Raw genomic sequence first — 22,371 nt, 5'->3', positions numbered from 1 at the left:
AAACGAGCAGAAGAGATCTGATGGAAAAGCAGGTGTTTTTAGTCATAAATGTATAGTTTTCAGCTCTGGCGTCTTGGGGGTTTTAGGTGCAAACGTCTTCAGTTACAATGCTTTTTGGAAACAGAGACTAAAGACGGGTCGTATCGTACAGTTTTTCAGTGATTGAGACGGTGCTGATGGGAACGGTGGATGTGCGTGTGGACGGTAACGGGCGCTTGAACAGAGGTTAAACACACTGGGAGGCTGAAGACGGACACTGGGCGCCTTGTTTAAAGTCAAGTGATACTTGAGCTGAATGAGAACAGAGCGCTCAGTGTTGAGTCCACTCAACACGCCTGAAGGTCGACACACACACATACACACACACACACACACACACACACTGATCTCTGTTTACCTCCTGTGGAAAAGTCCTGCAGCTGAAACTCAACCAAGAGCAGCTCAGAGATTTATATAGAATCAGATTCCATAAAGTGATCATGTAGATGTGTGTTATCTGGATCCTTAAAATAGTCTGAATTTAAGCCTTAATTCTCCTTAAAATTAATCATTCATCCTTAAATCTGACACTCAACGGTCTTAACCCTTAGGGGTCCACGGTCACGGCTCTGTGACTGAATCACATGACATTTTCAACACGTTGTAGCGTCGGAAGTCGGTCATGTAGACCAATGGTGATAATTGCATTTGAAAGTTCGGACTTGAAACACTCTGACACTTTTTATTTGATGTTAATAGAGCAAATACAACCGGCGATATGATGGTTTGAACCCGCAGCAAACAAACGATATAGCGTTATTATAGTGATATAAAGCCTGCATTATATTTTCAACCATATCTATGTCATTTTTTGTCCTTTTTCAAAATGGGAAAAAACTGGACAAATCTGCGGATTCTAATCCACAGACTGCATTAGCATTACAAGTAAGGGTGAGGATGACCCCCACCTGAACCAGATGAGGAAAGTGGGAGGACTGTCGGGGGGGGGCGGGGGGGGGGGGGGGGGGGGGGGGGGCGACTGTGGAAAACGCCTATGTAAAGATCTGCTTTTATGTCAAATATTTGAGTATAGTTTTAATTTATTACAATTTTAATTTTATATATCTAATATTTGGAAACAATATTCACTTGTAAAGTCTTTGAAAATGTTCATTAAGCATCTTTGTGTTATTTATGCAATAAATTATATACATTTTTCAAATTAGATTTTATAGTTTTTGGGTGTTTTTTGTCCTTTTGTGTTGATATAGTAGGTTAAAGTGAAAAAATAATAGACAGATGAAATAGATGAAGTTGGGCTGAAAAAAGAGATCAGTATCGGTGCATCCCTATTTTTCGTGTACTTTTTACCTCCACCAAGGAGGTTATGTTTTTGCCGGCGTTGGTTTGTCTGTCTGTCTGTTTGTCTGTCCGTGTGCAAGATAACTGAAAAAAGTTATGGGCGGATTTGGATGAAAATTTCAGGAAATGTTGATACTGGCACAAGGAACAAATGATTACATTTTGGTGGTGATGGGGGGGGCACTGATCTGCCTTGGCGGAGGTCTGCGCTCTCCGAGTGCTTTTCTAGTTGGGTGTTTGGCTGTATTAAATGGCTGGGTCATAGGAAAATGCAAACAGACGTTTTTATTGACTGCTTGTGGGGACAAAACTATTGTAAATGTAGTTTTTATCTTTGCGTCCCCTGGGACTCATTTGTTCATATGTTTGTGCATCCTTTTCTAATATTATGCGTGTAGAACGTAGATGAAACATTGCCATTAAGTCGTTCTGTGTTTACATCTCTATACTACACATCATATTTCATGTTTTCTAGTTTGTATTTTGCCTGAAAAGTGTTTTTCATGAGCCTGAAAGATTGTCAAGGTCACAAAACCAATTAGAAATAATGATATGGAAAGACACCCAGTGAACCTTTTGTCCTTCTGCTTTAATTAAGACCAAATCACAGCAGCTTTTTTCTGGAAACAACAGGAAAATGAGGCTGAGAAAATGGAAGCTTCTCTATGAGGTTCACTCAGGTTAAGGTGATGCTTTTAGTCTGAACTGAAAATGTTTCATTTATTAATTAGAGAATACGGAAATATTCCCAGTGGAAGAAGAGTTTATCACTTTTTAAGGGTGTTTCAACACCTTCTCGGGTATTTTCAGCTCCATCGTGTGTGATTACAACCACTGTGAATTTTACTGTCGGAGAAACTCTAAGATTTAACCTTTGGATGGATGAATGGAGAAAAATGACAAATGACGATATGAACTATTCTGAGGCGTAGGGTTTAATCTTAACATGTTTTTCCTGTTGCCATCAGTTCTCGATGACCTACCGCCAGTTGTTTTCTCCGTTACCTGTGAATAAAAAGCCGACTGTGCAAAGCGCTCGCTGATGTTAATTCACTCTGTGAATAATTGATGTCAGTCCCGTCTGAAAGAAGCTTTTAAAACTCATAAAGTCAGCAGTTTATGGCCCGATGTTTGTTTGTTGTTTGGATTCATTCATTTATTCATGTTTGTTTACATGTCTAAACGACGATGATAATGATGAGCATCTTTCAAAATAAAAGCTCTGTTGAATAAATGACAAATAAATAGAACATGATGAAAAGGGAGTTTTCCAGTTTTTTTAGGACGTCTTTTTTTTTCTTACATCTTGTGAGTTTTAGAGAATTTGTCATAAATATACCCTCCTTTTCTTTCCCTTTTTTTTTTTTTTTTTTTTTTTTACTGCTTTAGCCGATACAAAGTTGTAATGAAGTCTACCCCGTAATACAAATAAAAACCCACCTAGAAGTAAAACCAAAACAAAACCAGCTCATTTACTCGTATCTGGACTCAAACTAAACTGAAAACCAAAAACAAACTGAAAATCTCAATAAAAAATGGAACATTAGTCTAAAACATTTAAGTGATATAAGAAACACAAGGAAAAAAATGATGAAAAAGATACAAAAATAAGAAATAGGCCCGATGTTTGTTTGTTTGTTGTTTGGATTCATTAATTTATTACTGTTTGTTTACATGTCTAAATGATGATGATGATGAATATATGATGAAGGAATTTAATCCGGATGCAGCATCTGTTTCTAAAGACTCTCCTGGTTGTTCGTTATTACTTTATATAGTTTCGATATTTCTGCTTCCTGTCATTATTTCCCTTTCACATATATCTGTATTTTATACATTCATCACATTTTAAAACAGCCTCATTATTGTAGTTTTATTGTATTTTAGGAGAATAATTAAGTTAAACACAAATGGATGGAAAAGACAAAATGATCATGATGTAGATGATGTAGAAAAGCAAAAGATGAAAATGACTTAACTGAAGGCAATGTGAGGAATGTAAAAGATGCACAAAAGGTGAAAAAAACATGAAAATGGTTTAATGTAGAGGACTAAAACAACAAATGAAGTTCAAACATGAAAGCTACACAACAGATGCACAAAGTCCAAAACAATTTCAAAGACGTGATGTTGAAACAGCATGAAAGCTGTAAAACAGATGAAAACAATGGAAAAGACACAAGATGAACATAACCTAAAATACACTGTGGACACGTGTTTGTTCTACTGGAGGACACTGTGGACATGTGTCTGTTCTAGGACACTGTGGACATGTGTTTGTTCTACTGTAGGACACTGTGGACATGTCTCTGTTCTACTGGAGGACACTGTGGACATGTGTTTGTTCTACTGGAGGACACTGTGGACATGTCTCTGTTCTACTGGAGGACACTGTGGACATGTGTTTGTTCTACTGGAGGACACTGTGGACATGTGTCTGTTCTAGGACACTGTGGACATGTGTTTGTTCTACTGGAGGACACTGTGGACATGTCTCTGTTCTACTGGAGGACACTGTGGACATATGTTTGTTCTACTGGTAGACACTGTGGACATGTGTCTGTTCTACTGGAGGACACTGTGGACATAGATCTGTTCTACTGGAGGACACCGTGGATATGTGTCTGTTCTACTGGAGGACACTGTGGACATGGATCTGTTCTACTGGAGGACACTGTGGATATATGTCTGTTCTACTGGAGGACACTGTGGACATGGGTCTGTTTTACTGGAGGACACTGTGGACATGTGTCTGTTCTACTGGAGGACACTGTGGACATGTGTCTGTCTTTCTACTGGAGGACACTGTGGACATGTGTCTGTTCTTCTACTGGAGGACACTGTGGACCTGTGTCTCTTCTACTGGAGGACACTGTGGACATGTGTCTGTTCTACTGGAGGACACTGTGGACATGTGTCTGTCCTTCTACTGGAGGACACTGTGGACCTGTGTCTCTTCTACTGGAGGACACTGTGGACATGTGTCTGTTCTACTGGAGGACACTGTGGACATGTCTCTGTTCTACTGAAGGACACTGTGGACATGGATCTGTTCTACTGAAGGACACTGTGGACATGGATCTGTTCTACTGGAGGACACTGTGGACATGGATCTGTTCTACTGAAGGACACTGTGGACATGTGTCTGTCCTTCTACTGGAGGACACTGTGGATATGTGTCTGTTCTTCTACTGTAGGACACTATGGACATGTGTCTGTTCTACTGGAGGACACTGTGGACATGTGTCTGTTCTACTTGAGGACACTGTGGACATGTGTCTGTTCTACTTGAGGACACTGTGGACATGTGTCTGTTCTACTTGAGGACACTGTGGACCACCTCATCCCGTCTTTAAATGGACGTTTCTTCTTCTGTGGTGCCTGGTCCAGTAGTCCCCTGTGGACTCTGCTGTCTGTGCGGTGCAGCCCAGGGGTCAAAGGTCACGTCTTGTGGTTTGTCAGAGCTTTTAACCCCGTTGACCCGGTCCTGACCCTGCAGGCGAGGCGGCCGGTCGATGGGATGCGGTTGCCACGGCGACTCTTGTAACCCTCCACCTTGTGTCGAGATGTGAACCCAGAGACACGAACAGTTATCACAAATTATTAAATATGTTCTAATTAATAACCTGGGCTTTAATTATTACAGCAGAAGTTTTAATTAAACCTATTCCCAGGGTGAAGCAGGATGACTGTTGTGTTATTAATGACCCAGCTCCGTCTAATTACTGCTCTAATGCGTTAATGGCCGGGTCACTGATTGGATTTTTTTTTTACCATATTACACTTCAGTTAGCGATTCCACTGCGTAGTGTAACATATTAGGTTACCGTGGTAACCAGGGTGCTGGCAGTCCTCCTCACCGTTCATTAATAACGTCACCTCAACGCCTCACAAATGTGGTCCAGGTTTGATGGTACATTTGAAAGTCAGTCTGAGCATCTTTCAAAATAAAAGCTCTGTTGAATAAATGACAAATAAATAGAACGAGATGAAAGGGAGTTTTCCAGTTTTTTAGGACGTCTTTTTTTTTCTTATAGCTTGTGAGTTTTAGAGAATTTGTCATAAATATACTATCCTTTTCTTTCTTTTTTTTTTTTTTTTTTTTTTTTTTTTTTTTTTTTTTACTACTTTAGCCTGATACAATGTTGTAATGAAGTCTACCCCATAATACGAATGAAAACCCACCTAGAAGTGGCCATTCCTCAAAGTAAAACCAAAACAAAAGCAACTCATTTACTCCTGTCTGGACTCAAACTAAACTGAAAACTGAAAACAAACTGAAAAACGCTATAAAAAATGAAAACATGGAAGTGATATAAGAAACACAAGAAAAAAGTTACGAAAAAGATGCAAAAATAAGAAATAGGAGACAGAAATAACATAAATAATGCAAAATTTAAACTCATATAAACAATTTAATTTGAACTGAAATCAAACAAAATGAAAAACTTATTTAAAAAAAAAATGATGCAAGAAAAACAAGAACATTAGAAACACGCAAAAAGAAAACACAAGAAAAAAATTATTGAAAAGCTACAAAAATAAGAAAAAGATCCATGAAAAAAACAGTAGATATAAATGACATTAAAAATTTATAAACTCATATAAACAATTTAATTTAAACTGAAATCAAACAGAAAATGGAAAAATGATGCAAGAAAAACAAGAGCATTTAAAACATGCAATAGGAAAATGTGAAAAAAAATCTAAAAATCATAAAACTAACTAATGAAATTGAACTAAAAAAACAAACAATACGCACAAGTTCTGAAAGAAACACAAGAAAAACAATGACAAAGATGCAAAAAGAAGAAAAACATCTAAAAATGATACAAAAACTGCAAAATAATGCAATAACTGATGCAATTTATATTGGAATAAAAAAAACCTAAACTTAAAAACCCAATAAAACTATATGAAATCATAATAAATAAATTCTAAAGCAGGTCCAGATATATAAAATAAATGAACTTTTATTAGTTCATCACATAAAAACATGTCAGAGAGTAAAGTCTAACCACATTAAACATGCACAAAGATTCACATTTAACTCCAAAAAAAGAAAACTATTCTAAATAAAACAAAAAAACAGATGAAGACGTGGATGCCTGGACCCGATGTTCCAGATGTTCCAGATGTTCAGCCTCAACATAAACACATAATGAACTTTCACCTGATAATCATCGCCTCATCGTTCAGGCAGTAAACAGGAAGTACCCAGACCCACGGTGCTCCCAGGGGGATTGTGGGTCGTGTAGTCACCCCCCTCCCTGAGCAGCAGCAGGTGTTTGTGATGGAGCTACAGTCGACTAATGAGGAGGTCGGAGGTCGGTAATGATGGCGGGGAATGTGTAAACGGTGGACGGTGAACGCAGCCAATGTGGACCACCGCCAACTTAGACAGGAAACCATTATCTTATAGACAGGAAGTGGCTCTGATGCCATCGCTAGAGGCTTATCAGGCAACATATGGAGGCCATGTTGAGTCCAGCCCCTCCCACCAGGCTTTGAGGAGTGTTTATTTATGATGGCGGTCATTTCATGTTCACAGAAGATGATGTGAATGATTATTATTATTATTGTGTGAATGGGAGTTAAAAGCCTACGACGGCATTTTAGGGCCGCACTAAAAAAATAAAAACATTGTCACTGCGGGAATTAAGTTGTAAAATATTGAGCTTTTGCGCTTCTAGCTAGAGCGCCCCCTGAAGGCCGTTAGCTCGTAAAAATCTATACTTAAGCCGCATCGTTGTATAAGCCGTAGGGTTCAAAGTGTGAGAAAAAAGTAGCAGTTTATAGTCCAGAAAGTACAGTATACTGATTTGACCGATTATCGATCTGAAAACACGAACATGTCTGCAGTTTTCTAAACGTCTGAACACATTGAACCTCCGTCCTTTGGTCTAAACTACAGTTCAGGTTTGAACTGGGTGGATTGTGTTGAATTGCGTCTAAAACTGACCGTCAGTCCAGACGTACTCACCTCAGTGGAACAGAAACAGTTGCTGTTTTAATGAGTGGCGTTTCCGAGGCGACAAACTAAAGGTCAAAGGTCAAACCCATTATGAGAGGGCGGCGAAAAGGCAGCGCCGTGGGTCAGAACAGGCCAGTTATTTGTGTCGGCAGCATAACACAGGCTTCGCTACGACGCCATGAAAATGTTCTTTATGGACGACACGCCAACTGTGACGGATGGCAGGAGCAAAGCATGATGGGAATGTTACGGCTCTGTCTTCCCTGTGGTTTGAAAAAGACAGAACAACTCCTGCTGCTCTTAGAATCTGGTTTGTGTTACATCCCAGTCCTACATTTCCCAGAATGCTTCTTTACATTCCTCCAGAGCAGCTGCAGATGTTGTTCTCAAAGAGCAGAAAGGGCGCCTGGCTCTGCCTCTTCCTGTCATAGTAAACGCTCCTTCAAAGTAAAAGCTTGTTCAGTTTTTTTCACATACTTTAGAATCTCTTTTTTGCTTGTTTGTAAGTTGTAGAGAATTTGTCATAAATATACCCTCCTTTATGAACTGATGATGGTCTTTTACTACTTTAACCTGATGCAGCGTTGTAATGAAGTCTACCTCGTGATACAAATAAAAACTCATCACTAAAACTAAATAAAAACCTATCTAGAACTGACCATTCCTCAAACTAAAACTAAAATAAAAGCAGCTTATTTACTAATATCCGGATTCAAACTAAACGAAAACGAAAAACAAACTAAAAAAAACTTGATAAAAAAATTAGAAAATTAAGTCAAAACATGGAAATTATGTAAGAAACACAAGAAAAAAATGACTAAAAAGATGTAAAAATAAGAAAACGTCGGAAAAAAACATGAGACTAAAATGACTTTAAAAACTGCAAAATAACGCAAAACTAACAAACTTCATTTAATCTGAAATCAAACAAAATCAAACAAAAATGCAAAAACTAAAAAGCCTACTTAGAAGTGGCTGTTCCTCAGAGTAAACTAAAACAAAAGCAGCTTATTTACTCATATCCAGATTCAAACTAAACTGAAAACAGAAAACAAACTGATAACTCAATTTAAAAAAAGTATTTTATATATATATATATATATATATATATATATATATAATTAAAATAAAAATTGTTTGTTACATCTGAGTCCTGTATTTCCCAGCATGCCTCTTCACTCCACCTCTTTTTGTCGTCGTAATCGCTCCTTCACAGTAAAATCTTGTTCAGTTTTTTAGATGAATGATCTCAAAGGCAATAAAATCAGCTGTTTTTTTCCTTCATTTCATCATCCTACACATGTTCACAGGTTGAAAACATCATCATATGCAGCTGTTTTCACAAATGGATTCATGTTTGCAGTGGTTTGAGTAAAAATGGCAAACATTTGCTTCTCAGAAGGTCAGTGATCTGTTTTGGATTTTCTGCAGATTTTTAGAACCGGTAAATTCTGCTGGTTTTAGTCGTTTGTGTTGTTTCTGTGGTGTGTCTTTTTTGTCTTGTGTGGTGTGTGTTGGTCCCATTTGTTGTGTTTTGTTGTGTTGTTTCCATCTTGTGTTGTTTTTGTTCCGTTTGTGGTGTTTTTAGGTGTTTTCATCCAGTGGCTTCCTTTACATTGTTCCTTTTTGGGTCTTATTTGTTTTGTTTTGTTTTGTTTTTTCAAAATCTTTTTTATTGGATTTTCATGCCCACATGGTAATATCTAACATGTCCAATATTTCTAAGTGTTCTAGCTGAAGGTAGTAGACAGTTGTCTTCATACAATGGATCCTGAGAACAACAGTTTTAATTTAACCTAAATGGTTTCTATGAATGAACTGTAATTAACCATTATCCCTTTGCACCCACCTTGAAAGAAAAGACAGAATAAAACAAAACAGAAACGCAGAAGGAAAAGAAACAAAAAAAAAAACCCTAAACAAACAAACACAAAACAAAAGTCCTATTGGTTCCTATTTGTTGCATCTTGTGTCTTTTTTTGCTGTTTTCGTGTTGTATGTTTTACATTGTTGTGTCTTTTGTGCCATTTTCATCTCATTGACGTGTAATCATTGTGTTTTTGTTGTAATCCATCCTTTCAAGTCGTGTCTTTCCAGTTGTTTTAATCTCACATTGTGTTGTTTTGTTGTGTTCACTGACTTTCACCACATTAAGTCAAAATAAATCAACTAAATTAACACTAAATGTTAATCAGACTCACACAGGTGTTTGTGTTTTATGCTTTTGCTTCATAGTGAATATTGTATCTGGACGTAAATACTAATTTAATCCATAACCTCAGTCATTTCCTCATCTGCGGCGGTGTGCAGCGGTGTGCGGTGGCGTGGCATCCACACCCACTGGGTTCATACATGTGTGTTCGTGTTGGTGTGATCTGCAGCGGTGAAGAGTCGGTGAGTTGGATGAGGACATGCTTCATGGTCCAGAGGACATCTCACCTCATCTCTGAGCGCATGAAGGCGATCCCTCTGCTCGCACGCCCCAGGTTGTCATGGTAACGGGCCAGCGGGCTGCATGTCGGCGCTAACAGGTGGCGTTCGCCTCTGTCAGGCTGTCACTCCTCCACACGCCTCAGATTTTCAGTCAAACGTCAAAAAACTCACAGCCAAGGCTGAGCGCTGTGTTTTCCAAGAGCTGTCAGATCCTGAACGCATCACTGCCTCCTCCGTCTGTCGCTTTGTTTTTAGTGGAATGCTAATGTGGCGGCGGCGGAAAACGAGCAGCACCAGTGAAGCTTTAGTCTAGATTTAAACTGTATGTTTGATCACAGACGAGTTTAGTGAATTTATAATCGATTCAAATTCAAGTTTTCTTCTTCAAACTAAAACTCACACATGCGTATTTTAACACAGAACAACACTGTCCTATAATGTTTGTGTGCTGCGTCACCTGATAGTTTACGTCTGTTAGCCTAGCTCTGTTAGCTTAGCTCTGTTTTTAGACTAAAAGCCACAGTAAAACCACTAAACCTCTGTTTTCTGTTGGTTTGTGTCATCAATAACTGAACTAAAGATCTGTTTGAATCCAACAAACAACATCAGAACTGTCACATTTTACTCTGAACCATAGGTCAACAAACGGAAACTTAGCAAAGATAAGAACATCTCATAATAACTTTAGCCGTCATAAGTCTCAGAATCCACCTGACCGGTGTAGAAGAAACGCTGACATTTCCATCCAACTCCATTCTGTCCATTTACAGCTGAGTCCAGTAGAAAAAACAACCACTGTAGTTTTATCACTTCTGTTCTTTGACTGACAGTTGTTTCTTTCTGGTTCTCATCTGTAATATAAGTGGTCACATAAATCCCCCCTTCATATCTACAATCCAGTACATGGGCATCTTTGGCAGAACTTCACAGATCTTTTATTATAAATACTAATGAGAATTTTAGATAATTTTTTAATATTTAAGTTTAAAAATAAATAAATAAATAAAACGTTGAAGACCATCTGTGTTGTTTTGGCAGCAGAAGGAGCTCATGTTCATTCTAACATACAGATCACAGTGGATCTACAAAGACATAAAACATTTAATAACAGGCAGAATATTGGTCCAATTACACTGATTTATATGAAGACATTTCAGGTTGTTCATATAGGTTCAATTTATTGACATTTTATTGTGAAAGGATAATTTGCAAATGTAAATATTTTCATGTAATTTTGCTTTTTTTTTTTTTTTTTTTTTTACATTAGAACAGAGAAATTTTGATATTATTTGCAGGCTTTTTTTTTTTTTTGGACAGAAATCACTTTTTGCCTAAATCATCAACTACTCAATTCCCAGTTCAGTGTTTTGTGTTTCCTGAAAAATCTGAAAAAATAAAATGACTTTTCAGTTATTTTTGGAAGGTGATGTTATGATATTATTTTACTGATCTGACCCAGTTTAGATTGAATTGGTCTGAACATGGAACCTAAAATGATTTTGACATCATTGTTAATATCTTTAGTGTAATTTTTGCCTTTCACTGATTCCTCCCACAGGCCAGATTGGACCCTTGGGTGGGTCGCTTTTGGCCCACGGGCCGTATGTTTGACACCCCTGTTCCACTGGTTTACAAGTCAAATACTTTCAGAATAAAGGGAGTGAAATTTGACCACGTATGAGTCACTGATCCAGACTAATCCAGTCCTAAATGCTGGTTGGTTGTAGTTTCACAGATAGTCTGGGCTCAAAATGTGAAATAGTAGAATTAATGATAGAATGAGTTTAAATCCAAAGGAATATTAGTGTCAGATCTACTGGATCTACTTCAAACACTGTCTGCACATGACAATACACGGACTGGACAGGTTCTATCAGTGGAACATTTAGACATCTAATGGATAAATGGACACAAACCAACATATATGTGGAAGAACACACCATCATATAACTGGAAAACAGCAGCAAACCATCACTTTGGTCATTAGTATAACACAGTGGTTCCCAACCTTTTTTGGCTCGTGACCCCATTTTAACATCACAAATATCTGGTGACCCCAGACATTAGAAATGGAGAAAATTTTTTTGCTGAAATTAAGTTGTTTTTGATCATGTAATAGTTAGCTTTAGATGACATTTAGTCTATATAATGTATATTATTATGGACAGAGGCAGAAAATCCAGGTGTAGATTACTGCACAAAGTGAGAATTATATTTTCTTTGGTCAGGATATGTACAGTCAGTCCAGCTTGGATTTACAAAGCTGCAAATTAACACTGAACAAACAAGAACTCTAATGAATTGAATTATGAAAGCGCTGCAGCATCTGAAACCGACCACAATGAACATTTGAATGATAAACAGAACCACAGTGCTTCAGTTTCAACTTCAGAGTTTGTCATGTCTGTTATGGATAGTGATTGTCTGTGTCACCTCACCATATATTTTTTATCAGTGAGTTTTTATTTTATTAATTACTAGAAATTTCAGGCAACCCCATTTGAATTCCAGGCGACCCCACATGGGGTCCCGACCCCAAAATTGAAAAACAGTGGTTTAACAATTAATCTGATTAAAATATGGATCATTTAACACATTTAATCTGAGGCAGATCATTTATCTTAAAAAAAACAAAAACTGTAGATCAGTGTTACTGGACATAAACGGTGAAGGAGATGGACTGAAAGTGTCTCATGTTGCCATAGTCTGTGATGTCATTTCCTGTTTGTATGGGAGTCACATGGTCCAAACCATGAGCGCCCTCTGAGCCCCGACTTCAAATCCAAAAATATTTAAGCTACAAAGCAGCTGCAGCGGAAAAGCTGATGGTATGAAGTCATTGTAGTGAGTCGGTGAAGCCGGTCCTGAGTTTGGAGGAGGATGATGATGATGATGATGGTGTGAAGGAGGGGGAGGAGCGTGGTAACTGTGGAGTCAAAGTGAAACCAGTGAAACCAGTCGACTTCATCTGTTCCGACTGGAGGGTAGGAACCAAAACGCTGCCAGACGTTTGTTCCTGCGTCTCTTTGTGAGCCTCGATTGGATGTGACAGCTGATATTGAGAGGAACTGGAATGTGAAAATGTCTGATCACTGCCAAAGCGACGGACTCGACAACGCCATCCTAGTCCCAGTCCGTCCAGCGGCGGCGTCCACACGTACACATTATCGACCAAAGGCTCAAATAAACACAAATGCAGTTCCACGTATTGACTGAAAGCAGAGCTCAGACGGCCGGAGGATGAAGTCATGGTGTCGGGTGATGGTGTTTGGTCTGAGCTGGAGTGTGTGCGGAGGATTAGTGATGTTATGGCGCTGAGTGGAGATCATTGAATTACAGAGTTAAGTGTTTTAAGGTTAGAGTAAATCCACAGGAAATGAACGGAGGTCAGTGGAACGTCCATTAAACACAGGAAAGAAGCAGAGGGGAACGAAGAAGAGCGTTATATTTAATAAAAACACCCCACATATAACAATAGAATACAACTGGCCTGTGAGTGTGTGTGTGTGTGTGAGTGAGTGAGTTGAATATTTATCTATTATATATTTATGTCTCCTCTTAGAAACAAAATAATCAGCAGAAAATGAAAAATAATCAGCAAAATGTGAAAAATAATCAAAAGAACAAAATAATCATGAAAAGAAACAAAATAATTAACAAAATATATAAAATACTCAACAAAATGTGAAAAATAATCAACGAAACGAACAAAATAATCAAGAAAAGGATTAAGATAATCAAGAAAATATGAAAAAATAATCAACAAAATGAGCAAAAACTATCAATATTTGGGCAAAATCAACAAAATATAAAAAAAAAAATCAACAAAATGCAAAAAATAATCCAAATGACTCAAATAACCAAGAAAATCAATGAATATGAACAAAAATTACTAAACTAGTTGTCAAAACAACCAAAAAAGGATAAAATAGTCAATAAAATGACCCCCCCCCCCCAAATAGCTAATTTTACTGATTAATTTGTTTAATTTATTCTTTTTATCTTTTTTTTTTCATTGTTTTTTTGCTCATTTTGTTTATAATTTGATAAATTTCATTCATTGTTTTGTTCATTTTGTTGGTTATTTTGTGATGAGTGTGAACCTTTGTCTGTGGATTGGGGTTGTTGTTGTGTATCCGTTGTTTCAATTTTAGGGTTCACATCATCGCCCTCTAAACACACAGATTTGTCACTCACCCCAAAATAAGAGTTTTTACTCAAACTGAGTAAGAATCTGAGGATAAAAACATTGTTTTGTAAGTTTATTGGACAAAAATGGCCTAAATAATCAATAAAATAAACAAATCAGTAAAACATGAATAAGATAAACAAATCAATAAAGTGGACAAAAATTAAACTGGAATCAAAAAATGAATAAAGATGAACAAAAGTGATCACATTATTCATCAAAATAACCCAAAAAATAGGACCCAGGGTTATGTAGTCCAACGGCATATTTAAAGACAGGAAGTGACATTTCAGGTCAGGTTCAGGTCAGGTTCAGATCAGGTCCAGATCAGGCAGGATCACTGTCCAAGATGGCCGACCAAGTCAGAGAACCAAACCGGGTCCAATCCAACCATTAGTCCGGTGTTCTGAACCTGAACTCATGGTCAGTCTGTGAATCCATGGATCCTCTGTCCATAAATAATGTCTGTAAAGTGGGGATGGATTTTGGACAGTAGAGTCACGTTGGTGAATTCATATTCGTCATGTAGAATCGCAAAGTTGTATTTCCTATTTGTGATTCTTGTCAAAACGTATTCATTTGTATTCTGATAAAATACACACAATACATTTAATGTACGACTGAACTCATTCAAGAGTTTACAAATATTTATTTTTGCACAACTATAGACAAATATGCACACATATCTGTCTTATGCACATGAATATTTTGACACCACCCTTACCCCATACTCCATCTGTACTCTGTAGTATATTATATTTTGACACCACCCTTCCCCCATACTCCATCTGTACTTTGTATTGTATTATATTTTTACACCGACCTAACCCCATACTCCATCTTCATTTTGTATTATATTTTGACACCAACCTAACCCCATACTCCATCTGTACTTTGTATTATATTATATTTTGACACCAACCTAACCCCACACCCGCTCTATAAGTTGTATTATGTAATATTTTGACACCAACCTAACTCCATACTCCATCTGTATTTTGTATTATATTTTGATACCAACCTAACCCCATACTCCATCTGTAAGTTATATTATATAATATTTTGACACCAACTTAACCTCATACTCCATCTGTACTTTGTATTATATTATATTTTGACACCAACCTAACCCCACACCCGCTCTATAAGTTGTATTATGTAATATTTTGATACCAACCTAACCCCATACTCCATCTGTAAGTTCTATTATATAATATTTTGACACCAACTTAACCCCATACTCCATCTGTACTTTGTATTGTATTATATTTTTACACCGACCTAACCCCATACTCCATCTGTATTTTGTATTATATTTTGATACCAACCTAACCCCATACTCCATCTGTAAGTTATATTATATAATATTTTGACACCAACTTAACCTCATACTCCATCTGTACTTTGTATTATATTTTATTTTGACACCAGCCTAACCCCATACTCCACCTGTAGTTTGTATTATATTTTGACACCAACCTTACCCCATACTCCATCTTCATTTTGTATTATATTTTGATACCAACCTAACCCCATACTCCATCTGTACTTTGTATTGTATTATATTTTTACACCAACCTAACCCCATACTCCATCTTCATTTTGTATTATATTTTGATACCAACCTAACCCCATACTCCATCTGTACTTTGTATTATATTATATTTTGACACCAACCTAACCCCACACCCGCTCTATAAGTTGTATTATGTAATATTTTGACACCAACCTAACTCCATACTCCATCTGTAAGTTCTATTATATAATATTTTGACACCAACTTAACCCCATACTCCATCTGTACTTTGTATTATATTTTATTTTGACACCAGCCTAACCCCATGCTCCACCTGTAGTTTGTATTATATTTTGACACCAACCTTACCCCATACGCCATCTGTACTTTGTATTGTATTATATTTTTACACCAACCTAACCCCATACTCCATCTTTATTTTGTGTTATATTTTGACACCAACCTAACCCCATACTCCCATCTGTACTTTGTATTGTATTATTTTTGCCGTTGTTGTTGTGCACTTGGTCTTGTTGGCGTTTGACCGTCTGGCTCCGATGCTAATGTTCCTACCAGCCTCTGCTCCCAAAGAAAAGAACAGTGCTTTGTTTCTGCCTCCGTTTTCCACAACCTCAGCTCTTATCTCTGCCAGGTTTCGCCTCCCAAACCGCAGATAAGACGCTCGGCAGCAGCATCGGCTGCTTTTACGTCCGTTTAACCTCAGGGAAAGGCCGCCGCTCTCACCTTATAAACTGCCGTCAACAGCACAGGAGGATTGTGGGAGTGTGTGAAAAATCACAGGCGAGGTGTGAACAGTTGCAGTGAAGTCCAGCCTCGACGCCGGAATGTCCCGGACGGATAGACGGGGTCCAAACCAGGACGGGGTCCAAACTGGGATGGGGGGAGGGGGGGAGGTTTAGTGAATAAAACAGAAATGAGCACACGGAGGAGGTGGAACCAGAGTCTTAAAGAGAATCAGGTCATATTTGGACCAATAAAAGGCAACAGACTAGGCCAACAGGTGGAATAAGAGCTGGGCGGGATAATCAGCTGGAATAAAATCAGCAACGGAATGTGTAGGAAACACATCAAATATACAACTACAGCGAGAACAGATTCAGGTTCAGGATCTGTACAACACTAGGCTGTGGTTTCACACATGTTTATGGGTTAAAATAGGATGAAATGGACAACACAATCCAAAAAAATCTGAGAAATAATCAAGAACATGAACAAAATAATCAACAAATTGGACAAAATAATCAAATGAACAAAATAATCATGAAAAGAAACAAAATAATCAGCAAAATATGAAAAAGTAATCAACAAAATGTGAAAAATAAAATATGAAAAATAATCAACAAAATGCGAAAAAATAATCCAAATGGCTGAAATAACCAAAAAAATAAATGAATGTGAACAAAAATTACCTAATTAGTGATCAAAACAACCAACAGTCAATAAAATGAATAAACCCCCCACAAAAACTTGCTAATTTTACTGATTAATTTGTTTATTTTATTCTTTTTATCTATTTTTTTCATTAATTTTTTGCTCATTTTGTTGATTATTTGATACATTTTATTCATCATTTTGTTGGTTATTTTGCGATGAATGTCAACCTTTGTCTGTGGATTGAGGTTGTTTGTTGTTGTTGTTGTTGTCGTCTGTCAAATTATATGACATCATTTTATAAGTCTTATGGGTCTAAAATCTCCCATAGTTCCATTGGGCTGCGTCTGATCTCTTTGAGTCAGTTCTATTTCCTGTTTGCGGTGGCATTCTGCAGGGACCAGGACCAGGGTCAGGACCAAGACTGGGACCAGGTCCAGTTCTGGGACCTGCCTCGTTTCGCTGACTCGGCTTCCTTCCCTCCTTTTTCTGACTCAGCAGGTGACCTCAGAGTGCTGACTTCCTGTGGCCGTGTCCCGCCCACTTCCTGTAGACTTGAACCAGACTGTGACAGGACGTGTGACAGGACGTGTGACGGGCGGTTCGGTTGTTTTGCGTCTGTTCTAAACGTTACCGTGCTGAATCAGATGAAATCGGTTTGTTTCTTTATTTGTCTGTGAGTGGACAGAGAGTTCAAAGGTCACACATCCCCACTGGTTCGTTCCAATCACTGGTCATGTTTTGATTGGCAGATGATCCTTCAGGACGTCTCTGCTGTTTCACTGATGTCGACTTCATCGTCATTTAGAAAAAAGAAACTGGATCCATGACAAAGTTTAACCCTTTAACGTCTGATCTAAAGCCGTTAAACTCAGCATTGAACTACTGTTTTCATGCATCGTTTTATGCATTTTGTGTAAAAGTGAGATTTTATTCTTCTTTTAATAAGGTTTAATATTAGAAAATGCCTCCATTAAGTAAAAAGCAAAGTGATGTAAGATTTACTCCAAATATTTAATGGAATAACATTATATATGTGGTATTAACACCAATATTATAAAAAGGTAAATAAAAATAAAGTGATACTTATGAACTGATATTATACTTTACACTATGTAAGTATAATTAGATGATTAAAGACACACTGAGGATAAAAACATCAGATATTTTGTGAATAAAATCATAATATTTAAGTCATAATAATGCAGAATAAATCAGTAATTGAGTGTATGACATTTATTTAATGGAAAATTAAAAAGAAATGATGTAACAAAATAACGACTTACAATAAAGATATTAAATTAAAAAACAACATTACAGCAAAATCAACAGCTGTTGCATTTGTTTCCAGTGGGAATTTTGACAACTAGAATTAAAAGTGTTAAAATGTGATTTTTTTCTTCTAAAAAAATCTTTTTGTTAATTTTGTTGATTATTTTCTTTATTGTTTTTCATTGTTGTCTTCATTTTGGTGAACATTTACTTTATTTTGGTTCATTTTGTTCACTACTCTGTATTTTTTTAGCAGATATTTTCTTTATTTTGGTTCATTTTGTTCACTATTGTGTTCATTTTGGTGAATATTTTGTCAATTCCTCTTCACTTTGTTGATTATTTTATCCAGTTTTTATTCTTTTTTTATTCATTTTTTTAATTCATTTTGGCCCATTATGTTGATTGGTTTATACATTTTTCTGTATTTTACTCCTTATTTTGATCATTCATTTTATTGATTTTGTTTTTTTTCATTTTGTCAGGTTTTGTTTTTATTGCATCTTCCTTTCTCATATAATCATGACATGAATATCAGATGTAGTTAAATCTTAGAAAATAATCAAACATGAAATGGGTGTTTATTTATTTTATTGTAATTCCATCATCTTTTTTGTATTTGTCTTAAACTCCTCCTGTCCCAGCGTCGTCTGATGGAACTTCAAACATGACAAACCCAGAAGATGTGAAAGCAGTGGGTTGGAATCTTGAAGGTCGTTCTAATCAGTATTTAACGCCGTTATCTGGAGTCGATCACCAGTTAATTACTGACTTATCTTTAGATGAGTAAATAATGAACTCACCTCCAATTAATGGAGCTCATCATTCAGGAAGAGGAAGAAGGAGGAGGAGAAGGAAGGAGGAGGAGGGAAGAGGAGGAGAGCGAGGAGAAAGGAGGGAAGAGGAGGAGAAGAAGGAGATGGAGGAGAAGGAGGAGGAGGAAGGAGGGAAGATGAAGAGGAGAAGGAAGGAGGGACGAGGAGGAAGAGAAGGAGGAGGAGGGAAGAAGAAGAAGTAGAGGAGAGGGAGGAGGAGAGGAATTGTGACCAACAAAATAAAACGTACAAAATAACCAACAAAATCAACAATTAACCAAAAATGAACAAAATAACACGTACAACAAAAACAACAAGATCAACAGTTAACAAAAATATATGAACATAATTAAAAATAGGTTTAATGAAAATAGACAAAATAACTCAACACAAATGAACAAAAACTTGAGAACAAAAATGACCAATATCAACAAAAATGAAGAAAGTTACAAAACAATTGCAAAATCATTAATAAAAATATATAATTAATTAATACTATATAATAAGTATTCAATAACACGAATATATATACTAAAACAATAATAAGGGATGTGGGCGGGGTTTATTTTGACACTGTTTGATATGGGCGGGGTTTATTGTGAGATGTTTGATGTGGGTGGGGTTTATTGTGACACGGTTTTATATGGGTGGGGTTTATTGTGACACTGTTTGATTGTGTGGGTGGAGTTTATTATGAGACATTTGAAGTGGGCGGGGTTGATTGTGACACTTTGATTGTGTGGGCGGGGTTTATTGTGACAGTAATTGAGGTTTTCCGGATACTCTTGTTTGATTCCTCATCTTCTCTGGCTCCGCCCACTGGTCTATAGTTTGTGTTAGAGTGTTTTGTGTTTTTTTTTTTTTCATATCTCTAATGTTCTCCATCCATGATAATAACAGACAGGGCCCAGGTTCATCCTGACCTTTGACCTTTAATCCATCTTCTCAGAGGTTCTTCATGATGTTGTAGCGTTCCTTTACATCCTGATGCAGATGCCGTCTGGGGTTTCCATAGTGTTTCCACGGTGTTGTTGTGTCTAACGGAGCTCCTACTGCAGGAGCAGATTATTTCATGGTCCCAGATAAATAAGTGGCAGAAGCTTCATTAAAAGCTCATCAGTTCAGTGTGAGTGTGTTATCAGCCAAACAGATGTGACTATTGTCCTCCATTAATGAGGCTTTACATGAAGAATTAGTGCAGAAGAGTCCAACACACCAACATGTTCCATTAACGCTGGAGGTCCTGATGAGGACTAAAGGCCCACTGGACCCATGTGTGGACGGGGACAGGACACACACAGACCCACAACAGGGCACACACAGACCCACAACAGGGCACACACAGACCCACAACAGGGCACACACAGACCCACAACAGGGCACACACAGACCCAACATCTGGAATGTTCCATCAGAGGGCATCCAGACATTTGACAGGGTTTAAGCAACACCGGTGGAGCAGAGACGGAAACAGGAACAATACAGAAAAATATACATAAATACAACAGAAAAATATACAGAAATAAAACAGAAAAATATACAGAAATAAAACAAAATTACAGAAATGAAACAGAAAAATATACAGAAATAAGACATAAAATATACAGAAATAAAACAGGAAAACTGATATAAAACCTGGTCCTTGTGTCCAGGTCCTCGTATTCTGGCCCATGTGTCCCAGTCTTCAGGTCCTCATATCCTAGTTTTCATGTCCCCTGTATCTTGGGCCTTATATCTGGATCTGGTCCTGGTGGACCTGGTGGTCCTGGTGGTGTGTGGTTAGTGCAGATTTGAGTTTCTCATATCCTGGTTTCAGTATCCTGGTTCTCATAGATCCGGTCCCTGTATCCTGGTCTCAGTATCCTGGTTCTCATAGATCTGGTCCCTGTATCCTGGTCTCAGTATCCTGGTTCTCATAGATCTGGTCCCTGTATCCTGGTCACAGTATCCTGGTTCTCATAGATCTGGTCCCTGTATCCTGGTCTGTGTATCCTGGTCCTCTAGTCTATCTGGATCTGGTCTCAGTGGACCTGGTGGACATGGTGATGCGTGACAGGATTAGTCCAGATTTCTGTTCATTGTGTCCCGGTCCACATGTCTTGGTCTTTGTATTGTGGTCTCTGTATCCTGGTCCTCGTAGATCTGGATCTGGTCTCAGTGGACTTGTTGGACCTGGTGGATGTGGTGGACCCGCTGGACGTGGTGGACCTGGGGGTGCATGACAGGATTAGTGCAGATTTGCGTCCCGGTGCATTAACGGGGATGATGGGGATGATGTTGTGAACAGATGTGGGATTTAGCCTTTTAGCTTCAGACTCAGATTATATGAGTGGGTTTGGAAGTCTACCTGTTGACGCACAGCCACATATTATGAATAATATTGATAATAATAGTAATAATAATAATAATAATAATGTAACAAATGAATCGGAAATGAATGAAACATTAAAAACCTGGACTCCATCTGTCAACGTGAGTATTTATATATATGTATTTATATTAATACTTATGTATTTATATTTATACATATGTATTTATTTTCATACTTATGTATATATATTAATTTATTATTCTGATTTTACCATCCCTCTGTATTTTTTTGGTCCATTTTGTTCATTTTTGTCCTTTTTGTTCATTTTTGTTCATGTTGATCATATTTTTCAGGATGTTTTTTGTCACCTTCTGTTCATTTTGGTTTACTTCAGTAAACAGTATTTACTTTTTCTTCATTTTGTTCATTTTGCTTTACTTCATTATGCAGTTTTTACTTTTGTTCATTTAGTTCATTACCTCTGCCAAGGAGGTTATGGTTTTGCTGGCGTTGGTTTGTCTGTCTGTCTGTCTATCTGTGTGCAAGATAAGTCAAAAAGTTATGGATGGATTCGGATGAAAATTTCAGGAAATGTTGATACTGGCACAAGGAATAAATGATTAAATTTTGGTGGTGATCGGGGGGGGGGGGGGGGGGGGGGGGGGGGATCACTGATCTGCCTTGGCGGAAGTCTGCACTCTCCGAGTGCTTTTCTAGTTGTAAATGTTTTGGGAACATTTTCCTCCAGATTCTGTTGTCTCAGTAAATCTGATCTAGTCCACCTTCCAAAGTCACTCCTGGTTCGAATCCAGATTCTCTGAGTTGGACCCAGTTATGGATGTGGGTCCGGACCAGAGGACTGTCACTGATCCAGTCTGTGTCCTGATCCTGGTCTGTGCAGGAGATGTGGTGGACATCTACCAGAGGGAGTTCCTGGCCCTGAGGGAGCGGCTGCACTCGGCCGAACAGGAGAACCTGAGGAGGTCCAAAGAACTGAACCTGGTCCTGGAGGAGATCAAGAGGGCCATCGCAGAGAAGCAGGCCCTACGGGACATCAACCGCACCTGGAGCAGCCTTTCAGGTCAGGACGGGTTCTGGGGGGGTGGGGTCTGGGGTCTGGGGAATGGG

The 22,371-nt window shown here is 37.9% G+C and overlaps 2 protein-coding genes across 2 annotated transcripts in view; both read left to right on the top strand.

Moving 5' to 3' along the window:
- mgat4b (alpha-1,3-mannosyl-glycoprotein 4-beta-N-acetylglucosaminyltransferase B) overlaps positions 1-22,371 on the top strand; it is a 100,911-nt gene that overhangs the window by 40,536 nt on the left and 38,004 nt on the right. The window contains exon 2 of the mRNA XM_030145428.1: positions 22,145-22,324. Coding sequence (XP_030001288.1) covers positions 22,145-22,324 — 180 coding nt within the window. The remainder of the gene's footprint in view (positions 1-22,144; positions 22,325-22,371) is intronic.
- Positions 1,951-5,354, top strand: LOC115427070 (uncharacterized). The gene is made up of 2 exons (XM_030145429.1): positions 1,951-3,776; positions 3,932-5,354. Exons 1-2 carry the CDS (start codon positions 3,482-3,484, stop codon positions 4,663-4,665), a joined length of 1,029 nt encoding a protein of 342 aa, XP_030001289.1. The 5' UTR covers positions 1,951-3,481; the 3' UTR covers positions 4,666-5,354.

Source organism: Sphaeramia orbicularis, chromosome 10 (genome assembly GCF_902148855.1).
Source record: "Sphaeramia orbicularis chromosome 10, fSphaOr1.1, whole genome shotgun sequence".
NCBI classification, from domain to species: domain Eukaryota; kingdom Metazoa; phylum Chordata; class Actinopteri; order Kurtiformes; family Apogonidae; genus Sphaeramia; species Sphaeramia orbicularis.
This window is presented reverse-complemented; position numbering and strand designations above follow the sequence as displayed.